General features: G+C 39.9%; 2 protein-coding genes across 7 annotated transcripts in view; both read right to left on the bottom strand.

Moving 5' to 3' along the window:
• Window positions 1–478: 478 nt before the first annotated feature.
• On the bottom strand, window positions 479–8456 carry LOC130248221 (complement C1q and tumor necrosis factor-related protein 9A-like). Of its 2 annotated transcripts, XM_056481816.1 has the most exons (4): window positions 6482–8456; window positions 4760–4951; window positions 2786–2848; window positions 479–1843 (listed from the first exon to the last, which is right to left on the bottom strand). In XM_056481816.1, exons 2-4 carry the CDS (start codon window positions 4923–4925, stop codon window positions 1038–1040), a joined length of 1035 nt encoding a protein of 344 aa, XP_056337791.1. In that variant the 5' UTR covers window positions 4926–4951; window positions 6482–8456; the 3' UTR covers window positions 479–1037. The 2 variants fall into 2 exon arrangements, with proteins under 2 accessions (XP_056337791.1, XP_056337801.1); XM_056481826.1 differs by lacking the exon at window positions 6482–8456 and having other exon boundaries at window positions 511–1843; window positions 4760–5081.
• Window positions 8457–10238: 1782 nt separating this feature from the next.
• Window positions 10239–26818, bottom strand: part of SPATA13 (spermatogenesis associated 13) — a 71542-nt gene continuing 54962 nt past the window's right edge. For all 5 annotated transcript variants that reach the window (XM_056516480.1, XM_056481788.1, XM_056481797.1 and 2 more), the window contains 7 exons: window positions 25800–25985; window positions 23562–23741; window positions 22690–22922; window positions 20212–20341; window positions 19275–19647; window positions 15416–15490; window positions 10239–14216 (listed from right to left, as the gene is read on the bottom strand). In XM_056516480.1, coding sequence (XP_056372455.1) covers window positions 14035–14216; window positions 15416–15490; window positions 19275–19647; window positions 20212–20341; window positions 22690–22922; window positions 23562–23741; window positions 25800–25985 — 1359 coding nt within the window. In that variant the 3' untranslated portion in view covers window positions 10239–14034. The remainder of the gene's footprint in view (window positions 14217–15415; window positions 15491–19274; window positions 19648–20211; window positions 20342–22689; window positions 22923–23561; window positions 23742–25799; window positions 25986–26818) is intronic.

Genomic DNA, 26818 nt, shown 5'->3' on the forward strand with positions numbered 1-26818 from the left:
GGCTCTCAGCGCTGCTCGGCTTCCCGGCCCACAGCGCCCGACCCGGCCGCACCGGAGCCTCTGCCTTGCTGATACCGCGCCGGGGCCTCCCGGCTGATACCTGTCCTACACAATCTCTAGTTAAACCTAAGGCCCTTCTAAAACAGTTTTTCGGTCTGGTTGTTTCGGTGATACAAACTTGCGGCATGTGGCTTGCTGAAGGATTGGCAGAGCCCTTTCCGCCGCCTGAGTGCCCTTCTGTCTCCCTCGCTGTCATTTGAGAAGTGCAGCTGTTCCTCCTGAATTAAGCCACCGTGCCCTTTCCGAACTGCGGGAACATGCCCACAATCCCCTGAGGTGTGACGGGAAGCCAGGCCTTATGCTCCCAACACTGCATTTCCACTGAATTTCATGGTGCTGACCCATCTCCATTAGCATCTCTACTTTATTCTCTTCTAAGAGAAGCGAATGAGACTTCCCAATTTTTTTTAATGTTTTTGAGTTTTAGAAGAAAAGGGGAGGGAGGGGAAGAAAAAGAAAATTTGGGGGGAAAATGTCAGATTTAATGTTTAATAGCACAGGAAATATCTCTTGATCAGTTAGTTCTCTGACATGGCTGGTTCAGTGTTGATTAAATATTATCTTTAATCTGGGAGAATTTGTTTTGCACCAGCTAATTCTGAAGTACAGCAGTTTCAGGCTGTATTTTTGGACTGGAAGATACAAACTGGCTTGGAAGTAACTGTTGCTTCTCGTTTATACAAAATGTCCCACACTACACAATTCTGAAACTTTTGTCTTTTATTTCATGTCATTTTGCTTTAAAATTTGTTCTTCAGAACTGGGGTACACGCCCCTGTGAATGCCTACAGTAAGTCACCAAGCCACTAATGCATTAAGCCCAATGCTGTAGATTCTGAAGACTTGTCCTCTGTGCAGAAGCTGTTCCTGACACCAACCATTTCCTGCTGAATCCAGTAGAAATTGTCCAGCAGGTAGCAGCTTTCCTCGGGGGGGCGGAAGGGCACAGGCATGCAGCATTCAGGGATAACATGGAGTTACAGGGCGGGCAGCAGCGGTGGCTCCAGCGGATCAGCGGTGCCGAACAGCAGGAACCCAGAGAAGGTGGTGTCATCATCACCATCTGCATACAGCCCGTTGAAAGCCTCTCCTTGGTGGGCCTGCAGCCACACCTCGTCTCCTCCCTGCAGCTCCAGGATGGCGGCTCCCGAGGCCTGGTCCTCTCCGCTCTGGTACCTGTCCACCGTGTGCAGCATCTTGATGCCGTTCTTAACGAGAGCGACTCGCACGTTCCTTGAGTAGACAGTGATGTGGTAGGTGAAGTAGTAAACACCGGGGTGTCTGCAGGTGAACCTGCCAGTGGCTGAGTTGAAGTCATTCAGGCTGTTATACAGCACCTTGTCGAACTTGATCGGGCGATTCGGAGGGGGAAACTTGGTGTTGGCTGTAAGGCCAACGCTGAAAGCACTCCTTGGCAGGACTCCTGGCGCACCTACATTGCCCTTGTCTCCTCTGTCTCCTTTCAAGCCTCTTTCCCCCTGAACTCCTGGATTACCCTGTGGCCCTATACTTCCAGTATTACCTTTAGGACCTGGATTGCCAATCGGGCCAATCGGCCCTGGGAAACCGACTCTTCCAGGATGGCCAATCTCACCCTTTGTCCCTTTTGGACCTATGGGTCCAATGTCTCCTTTTAGCCCCTTTGGTCCTTGCAGTCCCAGCTCTCCCTTCTGACCTTTGTAACCCACTGATCCTGTAAATCCTTTTGGTCCCAGTTTCCCAGGTGGTCCTCTTTCTCCTTTATCTCCTTTGTTCCCCTTCTCTTCAACAGTCCCATTGGTCCCTAGAGGGAAAAAAAAAAAAAAAAAAAACCAAAAAAAACCCCAATAAAACCAAATAATAATAAAAACCAAACAAAACAACTGCATAACCTTCTTGTGATCCTCCAGTGGAAGGTACAAATTGAGTTTCATCATGAGGAGACCTATGTGCAGGTGTGTGTCTCCTCTGTGCATACTGTGCTCAGTGTACACAGAGTTTCTCATACATTTAAGTGCAGGATAAGCATAATGTCTGAAGAGCCTGTTATTTTGTTAGAAAACAGGTGCTCCAACTGGCAGCTGCAAGCATCAGCTCAAAGAAAGGAAGGTTGTCTATGGGCTGATGATAACACTGACAGCTCACATCATCTCATAAAAAAGCAGTATCTGTCCACACTTTTTTACAGTCCTTGGTGTACAAAATGGGTGAGAGGGTTCACAATTTAATCAGAGGAAGGGGGTTTTTTTACAACACCCTGAACTTGCTTACCACGTTTCTATAATTTCTACATAATGTTTCTATAATTTCTATGTATAATTTCTACCTTTCTTGGTTACATAGACTGCTACTGTGGCACAACTAAAGGGGTTTTGTCCTGGTTACATGCCACCCTACGCTTTATTTATCTTTCATCCACCATTGATCTGAAGATCAAAGCCTTCAAAACTGCTCTGGTTGCTGCACAAGGTTTTGAAGGTGAAGATCTCATGATGTGAAAGGCGCTTTAACAGTTGACAGACAAAGGGCTCCATAGAGAACATATGCTCAATGCATCAGGAAAAGAAGCTGATCAATTCTGTTCAGTGGCCTTTGGCTTCTCATGTTAGGAACAATGCTTTTTGTACAGTTTGTTGTTCTCAATTTAGAAATGAGAGAATTTAAAATAGATAAGACTGTGTGATGAATTCACAAACACAAGGGCAGCAGTTCATAGACAAATTTTAAATTGAAACACTTCTCTAACCTCGTTCACCTTTCTCTCCATCAACTCCATCTTTTCCCCGACTGCCAGGAACTCCTGGTTCACCTAGTACAGAAATAAAACCACAGATTTTCATTAAACGAATTACCAGAAAATTTGAAAGATACCTTCTTTAATCCTTCCTTTTCAAGCCTGTCCAAACAGTAATGTAAAGCATATCCTTATTCCTGACTTTTAGTGTCTGCCACTGCTGGTGATTTTATCTTATGGAGAGATTGACAAAGAGCAGAGAAACTCTGCTTGAGGATGGTGCTTTCTGGGTGTAGAAGGAATCCTTGGCATAAAGAGGTGAGTTATTGAGTCATGTAGAGTTGTTATAACCTGGTGAGGATCACCAGTGTGAAAGCTTGTCTTGTGGCCTCCATCCATGGAAGTTCAGCAAGAAGCATTGTTGGGGCAGGAAGCCTCGCAGTGAAACAAGGATGTGGTTTAGTGGTGGGCCTGGTGGTGCTGGGTTAGTGATCATCTTAGAGGCCTTTTCCAGCTGTAATGGTTCTGTGAGTCTATGAATGGCGAACTCCCACCTCAAGAAGAGACATGTGCAGGAGTTTGATGGATGATAATGGATCATTACAGAGAAATAATATTGCCTATAAAGCTGAGGAAGGCATTAACACTCCTGATCCCTGAACCTAGCATGGACTTACCACTGCTCTACAGAGAGCAACTATAGAAGTTATTTTTGTCGTACAGAGGTAGTACAGAAGACCAAGGAGTCCATGATCAAATAACTGGATACATCCTGAGTGCAGCAACAGAAGAAAAATAGAGTAGGCAGTTTGGTTGTAATCATACTCCAAGAGCAGCTCTTCAGCCATATGGACCAGAGAACAGTTCTTTAGCAATTTCCTGCACAATGGGTGCATCCTAGCATGTGCTGAAATTTCATTGACTTGGTAAAGAACAAAATTAATTCTCATGTATTAAACCACAAAGATGTATCTACATAGAGTATAAAGAACATTCACCCCGCTTTGTTCAAAGAATAGTCAGTATAGTCATCATAACAGATGAAGTTAGGAAAAAAGTTAGAATTCAATGGTATAATGATAACTCACTGGAGTGCAGGAAAGGCCTTTAGAAAATAAATGAAAATAAGAAAGCTTTAGGTTTTCTGTTTTGAAGAGCTTTCTGGAATTCTGCATACAGAAAAAGCGGGAAATTAAACGTATGTGCTTATTAAGATGCTAATGGAAATCTTTGTTTCTTTCTATATTTTAAAAGGTGATGAAGTGTTATATGTCCATATGCCTGCACATTTATCACTTTGTGCAACCCTGGCCTTGATATTCCACCACAGATACAAGGGCCATCATTAAACTAAGGTGTTATGGGGTGATTAGCTTGAGGATGCTGAGATTATCTCTGACTTTGACATCGCACAAAAATCTCTATTATAGCCTGCTGGAGTAGACATAAATCCTACATTGCTGTTCAGAAGTCTCAAATTCTGAACTTATTCTAGTGACTCTTGAGTTACAGCAAGTAGGCATACACAGAATCAAGTCCTACAAACGTTTAAGTTAGATAAAAAAGAGAAATCTTCTTACCACTGCATACTTCCTACTGCACCAAACAAGGTATCAGTTGTTGCTTTTTTTGTTTAGTGGGCTTGAAGCGCTTTGTAGAAATGTAATTTCTATCTTAGAGAAATAGGAGTAGGTTTGCAGGCTTTAAAATTTTCAAATATACTTGAAAATATTCCCATAATAAAAAGTAAAGCCTTTCTTTTGTTTTTATCCCATGAACCTGACATCTCCATAGCATTTGCTGTTTTGCTTTTTTTATTAATCCTTTCTTTATATTTCCTTCTTAAAACAGGTAAATGACAAATGTCTGAAATGTTTTCCGAAGGCTAGGCAGAATAATCCCATTCATGCAGAGTAACTATAAACAAATTTGGGAATTAATATCCTTGCATTTGATATATTAAATCATTCAGTCTGAACGTAGTACCTGTATCTCCCTTGTCTCCTTTTGACCCGTCACGTCCATCACGACCAGGTATGCCATTGTGCCCAGGATTGCCAGGGATGCCAGGATACCCTTGGGTGCAGATGTCCTGGTTTTGTGTTTCTGCTGTGCTGACTACAATTGCCAGCAGTACAATCCAGCTTTTCATTCTTTAGGTAGGTTATATGGCTTTGGCTGAAATGTTTAAAGAAAAAAATACATCTGCTTATGTCTTATCTTACAAAGGAATGCAGAGTGCTGGAGAGAGAAAAATAAGGAAATGGGTTTTCACCATGTCTATTCTTTTGTTTTATTTATAAATCTCTGTATTGCATTAATTACAGTCCTGGAGACTACCAAGTGCTAATTTAAATAATTGTTTAATGGATATATCAGTTATAGCATCATTCTACATTTAAAATATTAACTTTACACAATTCTCCATCCACATTTCTCCCTGCACCTACTCGTGACTTTTTATCTCCCAGGAGATGGCGGCATGGGAGGTGAGCTAAGGCCATAAATCCCCCTAATTCAGCGCAAAGCAATCACTTTTAAATTTAATTTTACTTTTTATTGTTTATCACTCAAATTAGTCCCTTACTGGGTTAATAAGTTGAATGACCTCAGAGGAGGGTTAGAGCTGGAGCAGAGTAAGATGAGGGCAAAGGTGTAAGGGATCAAGTAAGAGAGTTTCTTGGCAAAAACAAGTCTTTAGCTGGGTGCTCCAAATTCATGTAACTTTGCTACTAGAAGTTTAGCTTATATTTGTCTTTTCACTAGATAAATGTCTACATAATGTCTTTTAATATAGGCCCATTGAAATATATTAAGACTTAATCCTGGACACAGCTGGTTTAATTGAGTGTGAGAGCAGTCATTGAGAAGAGATTAGACTGAGGAATAAAAAACAAATAGCAACAAAATTAATACATGTTTTATTTGGAATTAATATCCATAAATGTCTAATGCACAGAAGCTTCATCTATATAGGTTAAGTACTTAAACAGGTAAAAGTGATTATTAGTATGAGTAAATTTTACAATTGGCTTTGGAATTGGTTCTTTTATTAATGAGGAGTATTTTTTTTGCAATATTAACTAGCATTAACTAAAAATTGATGTCTTCTCTTTAATCTCTTCACCACAATTTCTCACACTCATGAAACAATGCACACAAGTACCATGTAGAGAGACAGCAGTATGTCCTCAATAAGAATAATTACACCCTTAACCTAATTTATAGAGAGAGACTTTAGCTTTGGGACACGTTCCTTAATATTTTTATTCTGTGTTCAGAAAAGTTCCCCATTTTGGATCCATTAATAGAAATTATTTATGGTGTCTTTGCCAGCGGATTTACTCAGAGATGTTTGATCACCACCCAGAAAAATCCCACTTTGTCTGCTGCTGCTGGTTGGCACTAAAGAAAGGTAAAAATAGATAAAACATTTGCTCCTCCTGATGTATATAAGTATTTGCTGCCTTAATCAAAGGACTCCAGAAGAGTGCAAAAAGAAGAAGTGCTCTGTATGATGCTGTTAGGGTATGATGCATCCCATGGAGAAGTCTGACAGTCCTTGTCCACTTACAGAGAACCCCATTCCCAGTTGCCTAGGGAAGCCTTTCTTGCCTAAAGAATACACAGTGCTGTCCCCATACACAGACTCCTAACCTCAACCTGACATCAATATCATCATCACATATATAGGACCTTTCTTCTTACCTTGTTCACTTAGTTCTTGCAGTGTTCTTGGGCATCTTTAAACAGAGTGTGAAAGCTCCATGCAAAGGAATGCACGCTCTGATATGTGGCTTCAGGACAAGCACTTGTTTGGTCACTAAATTCTCAAAGGTCAGTGATTTAATTTTGAGAGCTGTTCAATAATTAAAACAGAGGTTTAAAGTAGAATCTTTCTATTTATTCCAGTATTAAGCTGAAGTGCTCTGTACTTTGCCTTTTGTCACTGTTAGATGAAAGAGAAATGTTAAAATGGATCAATAAGGCTTTGATTCCCCTGTTCCTTTGTACAAATACATCACACAAATGTTAGCCTCCGACAGCTTGGTTGGTTTGTGCGATGGAAAGCATGTCATAATATTATTGTGCTGCTAAAATATGTAATGAAGTTCATTTCTGAATCAGGTAATTTACCATGGATTTAGGGACAAACACTATGGAAATTGAAACTAAAAATGCTGAGAATGTAGCATTACAATTACTAGGAGATTATGGAAAGGAGGTAACAAGGTTGAATTAAAATAAATACATAGAATTACAAGGTTTTTAATGTGAAATTACCAGGCTCCCTATCTTGCTGTTCAAGCAACAGTCAAAGCTATTGGGCTACTAAATTATATATTACTGGGAAATAATTTGAGCAAAACATAATTTAATTCTTAACCCTGTCTTCTTGAAACAACTGAAACTGCTGCTAAGGACTATTGGAAGTCAACTGAGCTTATCATCAACTCCTAAATGCTGATCATCAGCAGCAAAGGATAATACCAAAAGTAACATGAGTTAATGTGTTAGAGGAAGTGGCCTTAATTCACCCTCGTTGGTTCGAGTGACTGCAAACAACGTCTGAGGGTGTCACCACACTGCAAAGATGTGACACGTGTGTTCTGCACATATCAGACAAAGTTTTCTGTAAGATCTTCACCACCACCCTGTGGCGACACAAAAATATTGCAAGAGTTGAGTTGCCCTGGCTTGAACCTGGGACACCGTGTCCACCGCGCTCTGAGGAAAAGGAAGGACCACATGCAGCAATTCACTGCTCTACTTGATTGAACTTCTGTAGCCAAATTAACCTCACTGCTATGCTGAGAAGAAACGAGAGCCACAATGAACAAGCCTTTTCTCTTTACCCATTAAGCACTGTCTGAAATTTTCTAAGCCTTCTGAGCCTCAGCCTCCTTTCTCAATTAAAAGTTTGAGTCATTAAAAACCTGCCCATCCTGCCAGTTAGAATTAATGTCATTCATTAGTTACCTATACTTTGATGGACTCTGCAGTTAGTCTGGTTTGATGCATTTTTAACAGGCAACCAAGAAAACTGCTGTAGAAATAGTCTTAAAGACAAATGTTTCCTTCAGCTGTTTTTTACTGCCTTGTCTTATCACAGAATAATGATTTGAAAATAATTACATGGGAGCAAGAGTTCATCATTTGCTCTTAAAAAACATTGCATCTGAAAGGCAGGAGATGGAGGGGTTTTCAGATTGATTGCTGTGCTAATTACCTTTGATAGGAGATGACTATGACAGCAATTACTATTATGATTAATTAGACATACCTCACCTTATTAGCGGAGAAGTTTCTAGTCACTTTTTCACTAAGTCAGTATCTCTAAAGTCTGGATGTGCTTATAGAAAGGGGCCATGGTGCACCTGGGGCTCCTCCTTTCCTCTTAAGCAGTTTCAGCTTTCCTGAAAAAAAATCCCTGGGAGAAACAGTTGATAAATCCTTTATCACCTTGTGTTTGGAGAGAAAATCAGCCCTTGAAGAGCAGTGGCACTCCTTCCTCTGCTGACCTCTGCCCTCTCAGATCTGCCCTTCTGAACTTCACTGACATGACTCCAGTGATGTGGATGGACATCTTCCAACCTCTGCTTGTCCACAGAGTGGTTTGGCTGCCACTGCAGGTCTCCCACTCTGAATGCTTAAAACATTAAAATGACTCAGATAAATGTTGTCCAGGCGTCCATCACCCACCCACCCACCCACCCTCCCCAAGATGCACAACAGAAATGTAGGATGTAATGATGTAGTGTAAACAGAGGGAAGGTGTGATGGATGTGGTGCAGCCTGCTGTAGGTGCCCACAGAGACATTTGGGGGTGCCACATGGAGTGTATAAAGGAGGTGTAGGTGTAAACACATGTATATACACACACATGTGTTTGTTTTTTAAAACCAGACTTAAATACCTTATAGTGGCAGTAGGTGAGTTCTGAGACTCAAGCACCAGACAAGTTTTGACTGCAGTGAATTAAACAGACTTAAGACTAACAAAAAAAGTGTTGTGCAGACAGTTTATACTGTTTTGTCATATTCTCACAATTACATATCCTCTAGAAAGTTAGAGTTACAAACTAGATTTTGTAAAGCATTGAGAAACACATTTATTTGTGTAAGGAGCATTTGTATGCTTTCCTTACAAGCTACATGGTGTGCTGATTTTCACTGTTGAGTTTCTAATTTCTCCTTTGATTTTGGAATATGAAAATGCCCAAGTTGTTGTCTCTGTTACCAAGCAGAGGTTATGCAGCCTTTGGAATAAACCTAAACAAACAACAACAACAACAACAACAAAAAAAAAATCTAAGACAAGCAGTGCTATTTCTGTGCAAACTAAAAGTTCCATCTGATAGATCAGCTCTCAAGGAACTTAAAAGCTGATACTACAGAACAGCCTACAGGATTTAGCCTGACTGCCCAAGCATGAAATAAAATGCACAAATGAGCTCACCCTGGCCAGATGAAGCAGAGGGTCTTTAGAAAGCCTATTGATTGCTACATCCTACTCCAGTGTCTGCTTAGGGTATGTTTTTATGTCATCCAATCTATCTCACTAAGTGCTCAAACTGTGCCTTTCACTTTAATGTTGGAGCACTCAGCACACATCCCACTGCAGCAACAGCTGCCTTGGGAGGCAGAAACTCATCTTTGAGATGAACCAAGAAATGTAAGAGCCTGGATGTAGGAAAGAGGGGTAAAGAATGAGCAAACCAACTACTGTGCCAGCATGTGAACTCACCCAAACATTTCTGATGAAAAAGATTTCAGCAAAGTATGTTATTTTGTTAAAGCTGGTGTGTCTCAGCAAAACACCATTTTTGACACGGCCTGGAGCAGGAAGGACACAGGCACACCTTTCAGATGTGGGCCTCTGCCCTGTCAGAATAATGAGATATAAAAAACTTCCCCAAATCAGAGAAGTCGAATCCCCAGCTGTGTTGCCCATTGCTCTATCAAGCAGACATACACATATGAGCAAACATGCTTTTTGGGTGAATCCCCTTAAATGGTTTTGCTTTCCTTCCAAAGAAAACAAAATTTAGTCCTCCTTACCTGCACTGCAGTACTTAAGTCACCTTCCTGTGTTAGCAGGAGCTTCATTAGCACAGAAGCTGCACCTGCATGCAAGGGGTACTGTATGAACCCTCTGCCAGGACAAGGTAAAGCACAGTAATCACAGGTTGAGACAGCAATAAGCATGGGCTTTGCCTGAAAAATGAAGATTTCAATACCAGGATCAGGCTTGGGCATTGTTAAAATGATCTTGTGCTGGGAAGTACTGAAGCTGTTACTGGGAAACCAAGAGAGGATGGTGTGACTTTTTTCTTTAAAATACTACAAGAAATACGACAGCTGATACATTTTTGCATCACGACGCAAGTTCTGTAGACAATTTTAAAAAACCACAACAATTTAAAAACTGCGCAATAAAGTTTTATAAGACACAGATGAGCAACTTCAGCTTTGTATATTATTTAATTCAAACATGTACAATAAGAGAAAAATAATAGGAATGTAAGTTTGTACTTATTTCCAGAAAATAGATTCATTTGACAATGTTCAAAGAGTAAATAAACCTTGCAATGCAGTTACTCCAGAACAAATGCACATCAAGCTACTGCAGTCCTGTACACTGTACTTCAGCTGTCAACAGCCAATTCCTCTGCTCTGCAGCCAGGACACTTCATTTACAACATGTGTAACAGCACACACACCGGGTGAGATGCACAAAGCAATGTATGGAGGGTACAATGTTACAAAACACTTACCAAAATAAAATATATATGCGAGTTATCCCTAGTATTTACAACAAAGACTTTTAAATTAGAGATCGTTCAGAAGGCATCTCCTACATACAAACGCCACGCATATAGAAAAAAAAAGCAGAAAGGCAGTCAGAGTACTATGTTAGTTATGGCTAAAGACCTTTGGCTCCAAAATTGTGATATAATTATTTCCAAAAGACAACTAAAACGAGGAACATTTAAAAGGTCTGTCTTTGAACTCAGTTCTTACACTGACCACTGAAATTTAATGTGAAATTTAGCATGGCAAGAGCCACTTGTAAAACAATCTTATTATTTTATACATCAAATGCTCTGAGTTGGATGCAATTATGGTTTGGCATTTTCCTAACTCAGTGGGAACACATTTGAGGACAATTATATTTTACTGCATTTCATGCAGAAAGTCTGAGGTTATCTGCTCAGCAGGCCATCAGGCAGGCTCTGGCTGGGCTTTATCTAAATGAGGCACAAATGTTCTTACTAGTTGCCCTAGAATTTTTTATAGTAACTTAAAGCATGCAAGTGGAAAAGAACAGATGTTGCTGTTGCCATCACAGCTTTCTGATTATATATATATATATGTAAGTTTTGTCACCAGAAGAAGAATCGGGGCAAGAGTTGCTAAAATTCAAACTTCCACATTTTAGCTGCAACTTCTTCCCACAGACTCTGAAGTGAGGCTAACTCCCAAGTAATTATTTGTCTTAATTGTTAAATAATATAATGGTGTGTTTTCATTTCACTATAATTTGTTTAAAAGACTATGACATAGTATAAATTTGGCCTGTCTTATATTCGATCTTAAACCTGTTGCAAGGTCATGTTGCAAAGAAATACATTATAAAACAACCATGTCTATATGAAGGGTACTATATGTAAAACTATCCTGAGTAATCTGCACCATGACATATTTTCTTTTTAGCTCTTTGAAATTCACGTCTTGAGAAAAAACCTGCTGCATTCAAAACCATATGCAAAGATTTCTGTTCATTTTTAGGTTTAAGGCACCAGCACTAATACATGGGAAGAGCCTTCATGGGCACTGACACATCAAAAGAAAGATCCCCAAACCGTTTTTTTTCCAGCACTCCACAGAACCAAGCGCTAGAAGGAAGCAGGTTTCAGCAAAGAAACATATGTAAGTGTGGATCTCATAATATCTTCAGGTCCAGCTGGCAAAGTTTCTGGGTGAGCACTGCAATCCAACTTCAGCCTTTTTTTGTACTTAGAACAAGTATTTCAAAATTTGATTATGAAAAACATCATCTTCACTCTCACTGTACATGCATCTCATTGGTTTATGGGCCTGAACACGACAAGCACCGACAAAAATGGGTCTGTAAGAAACACAAAAGGCTTACTTATTTGAGGGGAAGGGCGTGCATCCATGCCTGGAAGTCTGCTCCTTGTATTTAAATTGAGCATTTAGAATTATCTACTTTTAAAAATCTGAGCAGCAACGGCTGGCTTAAACATCAAGAGAAATATACAAGCAGCTTTTTTCACTGAGTTCCCCATGCATTTTCTTTCAGCTGGATCATTACAAATATCAGTGTGCATTTCCAGCTCTTAACTAGTTTAGGTCATCTTCCATTGCTATGGGAAAGCACAAGCAATGAAGTTCACTATGCAGGGCACAATTTGGCTGAGCATACCAGACTTTGCCTTACTGCTGAGCTATATACACAAGGCATTTGAAATGTCAAAAGATGTAATTTAAAATGAAAACCACAAACCTGGGCTTTGCAGAAGTGGCGACAAAGTTATGAAATCACAAAACCTAGTTACCAGTGGGCTTCACAACACTGATGATAAATAAAAATACAGAGGTAACAATAGTAGTAGGAACAAATACATCCTTAAAATAAGGCTTTTTTACATTGTTGTTAAAATGCCTGGCGTTTAGCCCCTTGTTTATTTTTCATATATTACAGATCCATGACAAAGCTGATTGTGCCCATTGTCAAAGAATATCCTTGGATCTATCCTAATCATCAGGTAATGCCCCTAATCAGCAGCACAGGATAAAGTATTGTAAAGACATTCATAGTGAATCAGTTCTGAAACATACTGAGTCTTTATTTCCTTCCATATTCCCAGTAGTCTTGTCATCCTTGATAAGAGCAAGAAAGCAGAAATTATCAGTGCTACAAATACCAGGATCTTCTTTCTTCCAGGTGGCCTTTTAAAAGTTATTCTCCCAGATCAGCTTCATGCCATAGACAAATTGAAGCAATGCAAATCATGGTTTGCATATGCTGGCCAGAGCTGACCTTAATCAAGTCAGGTTCTTCCCCTTCCAGTAGGGACTGATGACACCAAGACAAAAATCCATCTCTGGTCCACACGATTTCTTTGTCCCTTCCAGTAAGTATTTCTCTTTCTTCATGAAGAAGTTATTGGTCAAAACCCATTGGCAACTGACTGTGTACAAGAAGCATGGATCCAGACCACTTCAATATATGTACATTACTATTTATTCATTTTCTAAGTCCAGCTATATGAATAAAACATGAGACCTATGTAACACAGCCAGCAGTCACCATGTACCGTCTCAACTCTGATTTTGTACATTCACATTATCTCCGTGAGAAAATAAAAATGTATTTTTTACACAGAGAAATAAGCGTATTGGAAATACAAAGAAGAGTCTCCCAGGCAAAGAAATGCGTGAAAAAGCGATACAAAAGCTCTGCATTGAAGAGCATACATGCATGCAATATATTGCTCTGACTGAAATTCATCAATCTGAGATGCCCTGGGCTCTTCTTTCCACTTGTGTGCAATAAATGCACATATCTTGACAGTCCATTTCATACTCTGTTCATGTTTCTATAGGACAGAATAAAATTTCCCTGTTCCAATCTGGAATATGGTAAGGCCTTGCGGGATGTTCTCCTGCCATTTGGCAATGTAATAGAAAAAAGACAGGAAGGATTAGGTCCACTAAACTCTGCACTAGCTGGTTAATCACATGGGATATCTGCACCTGATTTTAATGGGTGGTCTGTGCTCAATGCTCCAGAAGGAAGGAGAAAATTCTCCTAAGACTCCTTGCTGATACATCCCTAAGGAAAAATTCCTCCCTATCTAAAATTTGGCCATCAATGTAAGGTTAAGAAAAATGAAATGTTACAATGACCTGCTTGATTCCATCACTACTTCAACATAACTAACAAACAGAAGTCAAATACTGCTGTTCCTGACTAACAGCAAGTTGTCTTTGTCAGAAGAGAGACTGCTCTTCATCAGCAATGCTGACACTTGGCAACATGGACTTCAGAGCAGCCTTGACAAACTTCTTTCTCATCCAAGACAAAGGCTGCATTCCTGGCTCAAGGGAACCCAAGGTTCTGCCTCCGAAACGGGAGATTTGCTGAGCTCAAGGAAGCTTGACTGGGTCTCCAAGGTCCTCCTCTGGAGTGAGTCTCCCTCTGTGCTGATGTCCTTCCAGGTCCTTGGCCCCTCACTTTTTAAAGGGAGTGAGTTTGTTGAAGGTATGCCAGAAGAGGGATGGCTTCCTCTTGGGCTCTGCCAGGGCAAAGACCTGCTGCTGCGGGACGCTGGTAGGCACGGTGATGTGTCGCTGGTGAAGGGGATGCAGGGTTTGGTGGGGAGGAGGCATGGGACACCCATTGTAGCTCACACCTGCAGAAGATCAGTTGGAGAAAGCACCTGAGTCAGGCAGGGATATTTAAGCACACAGCCAGGGGACATGATGAATTTTGTCGTGATCTTGAATGGCAGAACTAATATGGGTCACTTTTTCTGATGTTTGACTTTTTAATTGCTGCATTAATTTGGCTTAAGAAGACAGCAGTATCAGTAAAAATAATATTACAGAATTAACAAAAACAAGCAGCAGTTTCACACAGCTGGACTATATTTTTTGCACAAGTAAATATTGGTATTTCAAAGGAATGGCTCCAAACAGCAGATACTAGTACTTCAGTCCACTCTCAGAGTAAGACTGGGTAAAATACTGCTATCAACAAAAATGTTGCTTCTTCCATTTGAAATATATTTTTCTGGGTTAATGTTCTTAAGACTTTGAGCTTTGCACATTCAGAACAGAATGTCATAATCACAAACTTAAGCCACTTCCCTGAAAATCCACACAGGTTGTAGGAGTATCTATTGATTTATAAAAAGAAAATGCTTTAAGAATATTAATCTCAGGGAACACAAGACAACCTAACATCATCTCCTTCACTCCTAAACTCAGACTTAAATCTTGTTCCCCTTTTCTCTCAGCACACTAAATATTTACCTGAGTTTGACTTTAAGATGGACAAAATCTGTTGTGATCTGTCTCTGTTGTGATTATTTTCTGAGAGAGGAAATTAATAAAAAGCTGTTTCCAGATAAAGAAGTTTCTGGTCCATCCTTCCTTCTGGAGGGATGTCAGATTTTGACTGTTATTGTAAATAATATAACAATGTGGCTAGCAAAAAGAACTTTAGGACATTTTAAAGAAGAATTGGTAAAGAAGAACAAGCTCTTTGAGTAAAAGCAAAGGAAGGAATTGTAACACTCATCTCTAATTTAACCTGTGCAACCAATTCCTCACAACCTTAAAAATAAGCAGCTTGCCTTACTTTTTGAGTTTTTTCTCTAATATACAGAATATTGACTTGTCTGTTTGAAGAAGCTCAAGGAGCTGATTTTGTAGACACTATTGGAATTTAATATTAAAATCCAGGTTAATGGCAATTATTTGGCTCCATGTAAACCACAAAATATGTTTTTAAAAGACTGAAGAACTCAGCCACAGCCAGACTGTGCTCTCTCCTAATGAAAAGATCAATGGAACACAGTGAGAAGGTAATGTAATTCTGAACACCCACCTTTAATTTTTCCTTGCCTTGATTTGCGGGCATTCTGCATGGCTTGTTTCTTCTGGTTTTCTGAGATTTCCATACCTATGTCAAAGTGTAAATTAAGACACTAGTACAAAATTACTGTATCTAATACTTCATTACATTAAATGAAAACAAATAAATCAGCTGTATCTTAAACAATTTTTAGTAAATCTTAGTAGCAATACACCTGAAGCTTTTAGAAGTACGTTTTATGTTGTCATATGAACTTAAAGATGGTTTTCCACTGGGCTAACGATAGATAAGTCCAGATAACAAGAGATGCAAAAAAAAGAAATAAAAGTTTAAATTAACATTTCTGAAATCTACAAGTCACCAAGATCACAAATGCAGAATCCTTTTATTTTTCACTCACTCTGAGGTAACCTGGGTAACAAACTGGAGTCACTGCTATTTCAGTAGTACAAATTTTGCTATCTTTCCCTTCACTCAGAGGAGAGTATCTCAAAATCTGGCAGGTGCTGAAGAAGGCTCTGATGGGGTTTTGGCTTCATCACTCTCTCACTCGGGTTTCTCATGCACCTGCTGACATACTTGTGTAACTTACATGAAGCACATGGGTACTCCTGTGCTATTTACTATGGTATGACAGGTGTATGGCTGAGCTGTGGTGAGTACAGAGATGACAGACATCTGCTGGATGGTGGCACCAGAGACTGGTGCTGTCTGGAGCCCAGGTAGAGGCACTCCAGTTTCCTCTCCCTGTGCACAACACAGTTGAGATACATGGAAATGTCACATTTGCACAAGGTGACAACAGGGTGCACATGCTGTTTCATTTCATGCTGTGCATAAGGCTGCACTCATTTCACATATAAGCACAGAAGTTGTGGTTCAAAGCCAGAGTGAAGTGTCTGCTTCAGCTTCATTTTGCATCTTCCCTCATTTCTCAATACTTTTAAAACTCCCTTTGTTTTTTTATCCTGAACTTAAGAAGAAGTTACTACAAATCAGCCTATAAACTTAAAACATCCATTACATTTGGGTAGCAGTTTATTTTATTCTGCAGGGTTTGTTTTATTTTTTGTTGGTGATGGGTTTTTTTTTCTTTATAGAAACAAGGAAACAGATTTTAAAAAACGAAAGCAATTTCATCAAGACAGATCAGACCACTTTCTTAGGGTTACTATTAGTGGTTTGGAGAAGGATTTTCTGGCTATGGCCTTTTCTCTCATATATTCAAAAGCTAAGAAAAGCTAGACATGGTTTGGGAGACAATGACTCACACCGAAGTGTCTTTGAAAATAGAAGTAAAATGCCATTTGCAGTTCTGAATTGAAAGACTATTATTTGTTCTCTGAGTGGTCAGATTAGAGGCTTTGTGTATAGTCCAGCAAGATAGCTTACAAAATCAACAAGTTAAATTTAAACCTGAGGTTGAGAATAGTGGTGTTTTTCCATTGGTTTTGGCTAAAGGAAATGTTCAATTATACCAAAAAAAGGGAAGAAATTTTAGAAAAGAAACAGTCTTCTGGTTAATGGATAAAACATCCACACCATGTAACTCACAAGACCAGATGGGCATTAGCTATTACAACCCAACTGTCTTTCCTCTGGTTCATCATACCTGTCCCAAAACAGGAACATCAGAATAGTGAGTTCCAACACTTGAAAAGCAATTTTAAAGAAGGTTGGATGTTACATGGGCAGAAAAGACTGCATGTGCCTATAGGCCATTATCAAACGTACAGTTTCTCTTTTAACGGGTTTGGGTTATTTTCCACCCATATTGCATTGTGCCCGAAAAGCATCAAGCACTATGGACCCTCCTTGTGAAATTCTTGCACTCAGCAACCATGAGAATTTGTGACCCAGCCCCAAAATAAGGGTTAGTCCTATTATGACAAATCTCACTGCCAGTGTTGAATGGTTTGTCTTCTGAATATCATATCATTTCATGAGGTCCCAGCAGAAGAAATATTAGGGCTGTAGCTGCTACACCTTTGCAGTTTCCTCATGCTTGGGGATTTCTGCAGCAGTGTCACTTAGGAGGAATGGTAACACCAAGACAGATCCATGGCTGCTCAGGGCAGAGCCTCAGGAGCTTCCTGGCAGACAGCATTTAACTTGCTCGACATACTCTCACAGTGCTCCATAACCAGCCAGGAGGTGGTGCAGAGCTCAAGAATGCTTCTTCTTAGAAGGATGGAAATGGAAGCACTCACTTGCTCACTTTTTATCTTCTTTATCTCAGTCCTGCTCACAAAAGTGCAGGAGCTGTGTTTTACTCAGTAGAATCCTTCTTCCATGTCACTGTATTATGGTTCTCATTGTATACTGGAGTGAGTCATTCTGTAACTTTGTTGTAAGAGGGACTGTGTGGACAATTATGATCCAATCCTCAGCATTGCTCTAGTACCCTCTGATCACCTCCACCCTTTTGAATATCCACTATTTTAGAGCTCAGTTTAGGTGAATTAGGGAAGGCAGCTACCTCCCATCCCCATGACCACAAAGTGACAGAGCAAGCTTCACACAGAGCAGGGCATGAAAGCCATCAGCACTGTGCCCACCACCACTGACTGTAATGTCACACTGTGACATTCAGCACTGGAGAAGAGTCACATTTGCAAAGTCTGAGGGAAGTTTAGCTGCGTTTACTCTAGGCTCTAGATGACTGGCATTAATTGCAACAGTTGGTGCAATGTGGAAAGCTTAAAACTGATTTTAAATTGAGAATGAATTGGCAAACTTTGAAGTATTCTCTTCTGTTTACAGACTATCTAAAATACATATGGAAGAAGCCTTATTTTCCTCATTTGTACAACAGTATCAAATGAGAGAAAGCCACTAAGACCGAAAGGGTTACATTTGTAATGTAAGGGTTATTCCTGTCTTCCTATCATTCTGATGAAGTGTTTTACATGAACATGGAATATGTTCATGTAAACATGAGACTTGGATCTTGTTTAAATTTTAATAATTTCTGAATTGTATCATCCACTTCACTGCACTTCCAGTGTTAACCAGATGTCGATCCAAAGCCTTAGCCTCAAGAGTGTTGAAAAGGAGAAGTTCTCATGCAGCCAGCATACACAGATGTACTAACATGACTTCTTAGAAATACTAAAAATAGTTTTCTTTTTTCAATTAGTGTTGCTGCTTTCTTTGTATACGTTTTGCGAATGGAATTTTCCTGGAACTTTTGTCACTGATCTTAAAGGAAGCATGGAACTATGCAAAACCAAAAAAGCAATCCTAACTATACATTGACACAGAAGACACACTGACCTTAGAGTGTCCCACAGGCTGCAGGTCTAAAACTGGTCCTAGGATTTACTACCTTTTTTCCTGCTCACTCAAGGTTTGACTTCATTTCTCTGTGCCAGTCCAGAGCACTCACTGCCCCAGTGGTGCTGTTGCTGGGTCTGTAGTTAATGACACCATACAACTGCACAGGCCTCCTGGACACAGCAGGTGCCACTATATGACACAGACAGTACAAATCTACAATTACTGCTGCTTGGCTTTGTAAAAAAAGTGTCCTTTATGAACAGATATTTTTGATCAATGGTTCATACAAAAGTACTAGGATTTTAGATGGATTTTTATTATTAACTGGTCTTTATGAATTGCATCTTGTCATATCTCATCTCTCATTCTGCTCCATAATGCACCAGAATCATATGGGTGACGCTACCTGCCCTGGACCTTTGGCCCACAGTGACAGGGGAAACACACCTGAATAGGCTTCACTTACACAGCTTAACATCATGTCAGGTAAGAAGGGGACACAAGCTCAAGAAGACAAAGTGCACATCTGTACAAAACAAATTACTGCAAAAGCAAGTTTGTTTTAACCACTGTTCAAAATTGTTCCACTCACCCATTTCCTTGTCTTCTCGAACCCTTCTCCTTTCACTTTCACATGCCTCCATCCATCTCTTTTTATCCTCCTGTTTTTTTGCACAGAACAAATGTGTCTCTTCTGTTGTTCTGTTTATTATCTTAAAAGCATTCTTGACATTGATGTTAAAATCTTTGTCCCTGCCATCTTCGGTGTCCACAATTTCCATCTCGTCCATGTCAATACGATCCTTGTAATACAAGATGTCCCTTCTCAGCAAGTCCTTCTTACAGAAGACAAGCTGATGGTCAAAAAGGAAGAAAGTCCTCTGCTGGCTTTTGCCTTGTTTTGATATCTTGGTCAGTTCTCCTGAGTGGATCAGTTCTGAGCTTCTGGCTAGCACATCTGGTCCCTAGGAAGATAGATATATAGAGATATAGAGATATGTAGTAAGTAAATAATATTTTAAGATCTCACTGTGTGTCTAACCAGTTTCACTATGTAATCAAGTCATAAGTTCACTCACTTTTCTTGTATTTTTATTGTTAGATTTGAAATGTCACACAATGTAAATAATATCATAGAGGTAAATTCAATCAATGGGGTTCTGCCCTACTTTATTTCTGCATAAACAGAGGGAAACATTTAAGTCAGTGAAACAGGTTCCTGTTCTGACAGAACTACTAAAATTCCAAATGAGATTCAACAGGCCTAGCATTTTTAAAAGCTCCATTTTTTCATCTCATCTCCAAGGCAAGTGCCCATGTTAATACATGCTGCTCTTCCTGAACTATAAAGAAGGTTAATCAGTAACAGAAAACATTGCAAATGAAGCAACCGGACTTTTAACTGAGCAATGACCACTTGAAAAGTAGACACCATAAACAACCACCTACGCAGAAAGACATACCCTGCAGGGGACATCAAGTATTGTACACAGTACCTTTGGCCAGGAAAGGCACAGGCAGACACTCACCTCCCAGTCCACGATAGAGACTTGCCAGCGTGCAATCTTGTCTATGCTTTCTAGTCTCCGTTTTCGCTCGTTGATCAAGCACGCCACGTTCTTCATGGCCTCATATGCAGCTTTTATGTTGCTATAATCACTGGGAAATATAAGCACATTTCAAGGATCACTTATACAATGGACATAATGCAATCACAAACCATGGAAATGATGCAGCCACAGTTTTGGCCCACATTATCCACTTATCCCTCTACTTAAGGTACTTAAATAAGAGAAACCTGATTCCCGCTATTCCAAACCCCACACAGTAGCCTGTACAATTCAGTGCTGCTGTACTGCTGGGCTTGTCCAGGAGCAAATTATTAGAGCAAACTATTAGACTCGTAGAAGGATGCAGAAGAGATAGATTAATGAACTGCAACACTGTCTCTACTGAAAATAATGGTAGAATGCCCACTGACCTCAGTGATAGCTGTATTTCACCAAAGGACTTCAAGCAAGATTTTAGTGGGATTTTTTTGGGGAAGGGCATTCTTTTAATCAACTGTATTTTCTCCTTCCTGTTCGCAATGACTGGGTCAATGAACACAAATGGGGAATGCTAGGTGGACAGGAAAAAAAACCAAAAGCAACCCCACACAGAGTGAGAGAGGAACACAAAAACAGGAGCATCAGAGAGAGAAATTAAAGGAGACAATATGAAGAAAGCATCCCATTTCCATGGGACAAATGTGTGAGAGCCATGATGGCCACCTTCCTCTTCTTGCTTTGGGACTAATGCAATTAATTCAGGCCAACCCTCCTGTCCTTCTTCCAATGCTCTGCTCCCCTCCTTCTTTCCTGAGCTCCCAACATGCCTATGAATCTCCCCAAGCTTGCAGACAGGCTTTTTTTTCTCCTCTGAATAGCATCCATCACTACTTCACCTTCATCAAATGGAGTCTCTCAGAAGAGAGAAGGGAAGAGACATATTTCTTGCCTAGGGAGTCCCAGCAGAGCAGCTGTTTTTCCTCTCATATCAGAAGGCCTTTTGCAGAAAAGGGAGCCAGAGGCAGAAAACAGCACACACCAGCACTGCTGTCCTTTTTATCTGCTTCTGTCTCAGTTCCAATTTTCATTGGCTGCTGCTGATGGATGCACTTTCCTTCTTAATGTGTGCATTCTCTCCTTTTATTTATATCTGTGGAAACTCTGTTCTGTCACACTGAATACAGAAAGTGAGACTAACAATAACAGGATCCTACTATGGCCAGAGAGATGTCCCACAGGGTGACCACATGATATCCATTACTGCTACACTTGCCCTTCCTTATCTCAGTTCCACTTTTCTCTGTTGGTATTTAATCCACACTTGCTACACAACTTGTGGCCTTCACAGCAGGCTGTGCATATTGGAACTTCGATTTTTTTACAGAAACAAAATGCTACCAAAACCCCCAGCTGGCTGGAGCTCTCCCAAGGCTCCATGTGTAGGTCTGCCTGTCTGTATCTCTGCACAGTGGGTGCCTCTCTGTGCTTGAAGGCATTTCTGGATCCTGTGCCACACAAGAGGAAAACAAGTACTATGGGTGGAAAGTGGCAAGACCTGGCTGTCACTTTATCTGCAGGTTTAATAGCTCACAGAACAATCTTTCTAAAATTAGCAGCAGTGAAACTCTTCTAGTAATTGTTATTACAGCACTTCCCAAGGTAGTCACAGAACTGAATAGAGGCATTTCACATCTAAAAGTCAGTACTTCACACACCTCATATTTTGCCCCTGGCAAAAATCCACTGGACTCCAAGGGGAGTTTTCTCAAGGTTAAAGTACTGACTTTGGCCAAAGAAAGTATTGCTTCAGGCTTCATTTGGACTTTGAGCACAGGGCTCACAATGGAATATTTTCTTGCAATTATACAAGATAAAAAGACAGACAAACTTATAGATAAAATCTTAATTTAGTCAAAGACTTAATCAGTGCAGGGGTATACCAGAAATATTAATAATCTGCAGCTTCATTTTTTATTTATGCCAGCTGAAAATCTAATATCTGGACTTTACTGCAAACTAAGGTCATGTTAATTACTAAGTTTCTAAAACAAATTACCTCAGGTTGTGCTTTTTTTCTAAGGCACTCTACTTTTTCTTACATCCACAACTTTTATGAGCCTTCCCCTCTTCTTCTTTGGATTTCCCTCTCCTTGATTTCTTTGTTACATTGACCTTTTTTTCACTCTGAATTACACATTCCTCCTTGCATCCTATTTAAATACCATCTTCTTTTCCTTCTCCCTCTTTGACTTACTCCTCACTGTGTCTTGCATGCCCTCAGCCCCCTATGCTGCATTTTCAGATACTGTTTTTGTGACTGACTGTGATAGTTCCTGTTTATCGTGGTCCATGGCAGTTTTGTTCCTGATCTCAAAACCTTCAGTGTTGTGTCACCCAGAAAACTTAATTAGTTAGGTGTTACTACTGTTATAGAATTTGTTATTTTAGTCCTCTCACCTGTGCTCCTGAGTGGTGTATTTGAGCAATTCTGCAAGCTGCAGAGGATATTTGCAGATTTTCTGAACAGGTGTGAGAAGAAAACCATCAATAGCAATGTCAATCATCTGCTGCAGCAAGCGACAGGCCTCAAAGAAGTGGCGGTATTTGCCCTGCTTCATCAGTTTGGAGAGCTCAATGCAGGCACTGGGATGATTGTTACAATACTCTGAATAAATAGCAAAGCCTTCTTGCTATTAAAAAAAAAAAAAAAAAAGTTACAACTTTACTAAAGTATTTGTCTATAAAGGAGAAAAGCTATTTTTCTGACATCTATTATATGTAATTAGATTAAGTAATCCTTTTTCCATATTGCTTCCAGGCTGATCAGCCTTGAAACTATGCAGAAATCTACTTTGTAGCTGTCATCAAAACTATGTACCCTTCTTTGACAGAATACAAAAATAAAGATCACTTCTTGAGTTAGGATAATCAAATCCACTTTAAGAAGTATTTTTCTTTGAGGAAGACAGCTATAGGGTCAGCAAGTCTCTATCAAAAACTCACAACCTGTTTCCCAACTACCTACCTTCCTTAATGTCTTTATGAAGTTTTTGCATGTGGAGATCACTGCAAGCAATGCAGCTCATCTGTGATCATTACAGTTTTGACAAGGCAACTTAAAACTGTTTACAAAATGACATAATAGCTAAAAATGAGGAGAAATCTAAAACAAATATTTGATTAATTGCAAGTTACTTTACATTCTAAAATGCTGTCAGTTTTGTATGTAAGAAGCACTTGTTAGTAAAATCCCTTCCTAATATGGTAACTTGGCTTTTTATTATGATATTTTGTTAATTTCATAAATCAAATCAACTTTATCAACCTACATGTTGAAGAAAACATGACCCTATTTCACTTAGATGAGGTTCCTCTTTGTTGTACTGTTTCTCAAGATCCTTCAGAAACTTCCTTTGGAACTTGTAAATATCTTCAATATTTCCAAAAATGGTGCTTAACTGAGCGGCGGTGAACATTCCTGTATGTTTGCGACACTGCCGAATGTAACCCTGCAATGAAATAAAAAACACTCCTTAGGCTCAGGATGTGAGGCAGTCCTACCCTGAACAAAATCATTTGAGCTGGCAGGACCCCTGAGGTCTCCAGGCAAGGGAGTGGTTTCCCAGCCACACACACACAGAAGCACAAGTTCAGATCTGCATCTGAGATGTTCACATGCGGATTCTTGGGGTCCAGCCCCTCTCTCGGGGTACCCCAAATGAACCAGGGAACCTCCAGAGTGCAAAGCACACTTGCATCTCCCTGAACCTCCAGGAACAGCTGCTGTGCTCACAGTGCCACAGCAGCTGCGGCACCAGGGCTCAGGGAGTGCAAAGGTTAACTGATGTGATAGGGGCTATCTGCCAGGCTCCTCGATTTGGCTGCTGCCAGGCAGCTTTGGGAGCTCCTGCAAACAGCTTTGGGAGCAGACAGCTGAAACAGCCTTGCAGCTGCTCTGGTGAGGTTTACCAGGAAGCAACAGTGACTGTTGCTGGCACTGTTAGGAATATTCCTGTCTCCTCCACAGCCATCTGCTCTGAGAGCTGTGCAGAGGCTACGCTGCAAGCCAGCTACCACATTTCCTACTGCACAACAAGGAAAGCTAATTCCTGTGCAGCTCCTGTAATGCAGGCTGCAGACACTTCTTGAATGTAAAACATGTTTTATGGCTATACTCTAGCTTCATGATCCTGGCTACAACCAGCCTGACTGACTCATTCTTGGGCTGAGCCTGCAAATTTGGGTTACTATCTGTGTAGCTTTTCTGGCTTAGTCTTACTTGAGTATATTTTCAGCCTTGTCTTACTTGCACCACCCTACAGACTCACTCTGAGAACAGCAGACTATCTCTACCCCACATGCCCATTACTTCTCTTCTTGGAAAATGTGTGCTTGCTCTCCTGTACTAAACTCAGAGACTTGCCAGATATTAAAAACCAGTCATAGAATATATGTATTAGAGAAAATTAATTGATTAATATATGCCTAATTCTTAACAGGTCAGTAAAATATGAGAGTTATGTCCTAGAACTCAGCTAACCATGGCAGCAGCATAGCAGAGTGTACAAATTTTTCCCTGATCTTTCATGCACACAATCAATCTTACTAGCTTAAGTAGATAATGAATATAAATGACAAAATTTACATTTAATGTTTTAAAATTAGCCAGTTAGTAACCAATTTTTGTCTTTTCTCTCCGTTTTTTCTCTCTTCAAGATGTATAAAAAAGGCCTGATCTAAAAATAAAAAATATAAAAAAATCAAAACCTACTGCTGCCTTGTCTACTTTGTTGTGAATGAAATAATGTAAAGGCAAGAGGTGGACTAAAGGATGACAGCATGACAAATACAAGGACAGACCTAGCAAACTAAGGCTAACAAAGAATATTTTTTGTACGTTGCTTAGCACCATTCCAGATGCAAACCACAAAGACAAGTCAAATACAGGTCAAATGCATCACAACTCATGTCAGAAGAGGCAAACTTCAATGAAAAGCAGCAAGAAGCTTCTTGCCCAAGTGTGAGCCTTCAACAAATATTGAGAAAAAAAGCAGAAAACCATTCCCATTTTATTCAAATAAGCAAGGTAGATCTAAAACACACTTAGATTTCTTCGTAACTCCTAAGCATCCAATAAAAATCTTCACACTTGAGAAAATAGGGAAAAACACTTAGCAAATACTTTTTCCAAGTTACTTCTAAGAAGTTTTATCACTGAACTGTAAACTATTTTACTACAGTCACTCAAAGTTTTCTATGCAATGGCAAAAAGCTCTAAATAAACTGGACTTCCTTCTCTCATTTATTATGGAAATAGCAGTCAAAGAGGTGCTTTTTTGCTGTCAAAAATGGAAGTCTTTTAAAGGAAAGGAAGCAATAGCTCATGGCAGTCATCAGAGAGGAAAACCATAAGAGGAAACAAAGAATCTGACTGACAGCATCAGAAGAGCAATTGGGAGTATTTTGATATGAGAAACCACCATGGCTCTCAACTTGGAATGATTCCACTCTATGGAATGATTTTCTTATATTAGGTCAGCAGAACATTCTCAGGTTAAAGCATGTACCTCACAGATGTCCTTGAGATGCTTGATATAGACTCTTTCTGTTTTCATAATTTCCTGTATAACGTTGGTTCTCATCTGATCCCTGTTTTCAGCTATTTTCTGGCGATGCTTGCTAATATCTGAATCTTGTTCTTCGTCCTGGATATTACTACCATTTTCTGGCACTTCTTCCTGATTAACTCGCAGCTGCAGCCAGAACAAACAAAGCAATTAGAGTGAAGCAGAAAGTTTTACAAAATATGGTAAAACTGTTACAGACTTCTTATACCTAAGAGAAGAGTGGGTACAGAAATATTTTCATTCTTATCTTACAGAGGGGGCTTCACAACAGGATTTATCTCATTGTACTCACTGCATATTCAAATAAATGTTGAGATTTCTGTCTGGTTAAATACATGAATTTCTACTCACAGTATTTGAGAGAGACCATGTTGTACTGTCCATGTACTTTTCAGAGTTAAGCTTATTTCTGACTCTTACTAGTAGTTAAGGTGTTTGGCCAAGTTAGCATAGGGGTAAAAACTACAAAAGAAGGCACTCAATCACTTTTAAATAGTTTCCCTGTGACCCATGTATATGACATAGATAGCAGTACTTTCTTTTTTGACTTCTGTCAGATTGCCCATGTTGTCTAGAGATCTAAGAAGGGAACCACCTTCTGCACTTTGGCATGTAGTACCCCATGCAGCGTGGCCCAAGCTTCATTACAGGTTCTCAAAAGGTAGTTAAAATTATTTTCTAAAACATAGTTCAATTTTTTACCATCTGAGAGTTATACTGTCATTAATCTGGCTGAGTTCTGACTGCAGAATTCAGACTGTGAACCAGATTTCTACACAATGTCATTGATGATAAATTAAGCCCCATTTTACCAAGAAATCCCTGCAGCATAGCTCTCCCCAGCCTTTACAAGAACTCTTGTGTCCTCTCTGTTCACACTGATGACTTTCTGGTTGAGCTTTCTGCTCTTGTAATCTCTGTTTGAGAAATTCCTTAGGTTACAAAGAGACCAAACAAAG

This window comes from Oenanthe melanoleuca, chromosome 1 (assembly GCF_029582105.1).
Source record: "Oenanthe melanoleuca isolate GR-GAL-2019-014 chromosome 1, OMel1.0, whole genome shotgun sequence".
NCBI lineage: Eukaryota > Metazoa > Chordata > Aves > Passeriformes > Muscicapidae > Oenanthe > Oenanthe melanoleuca.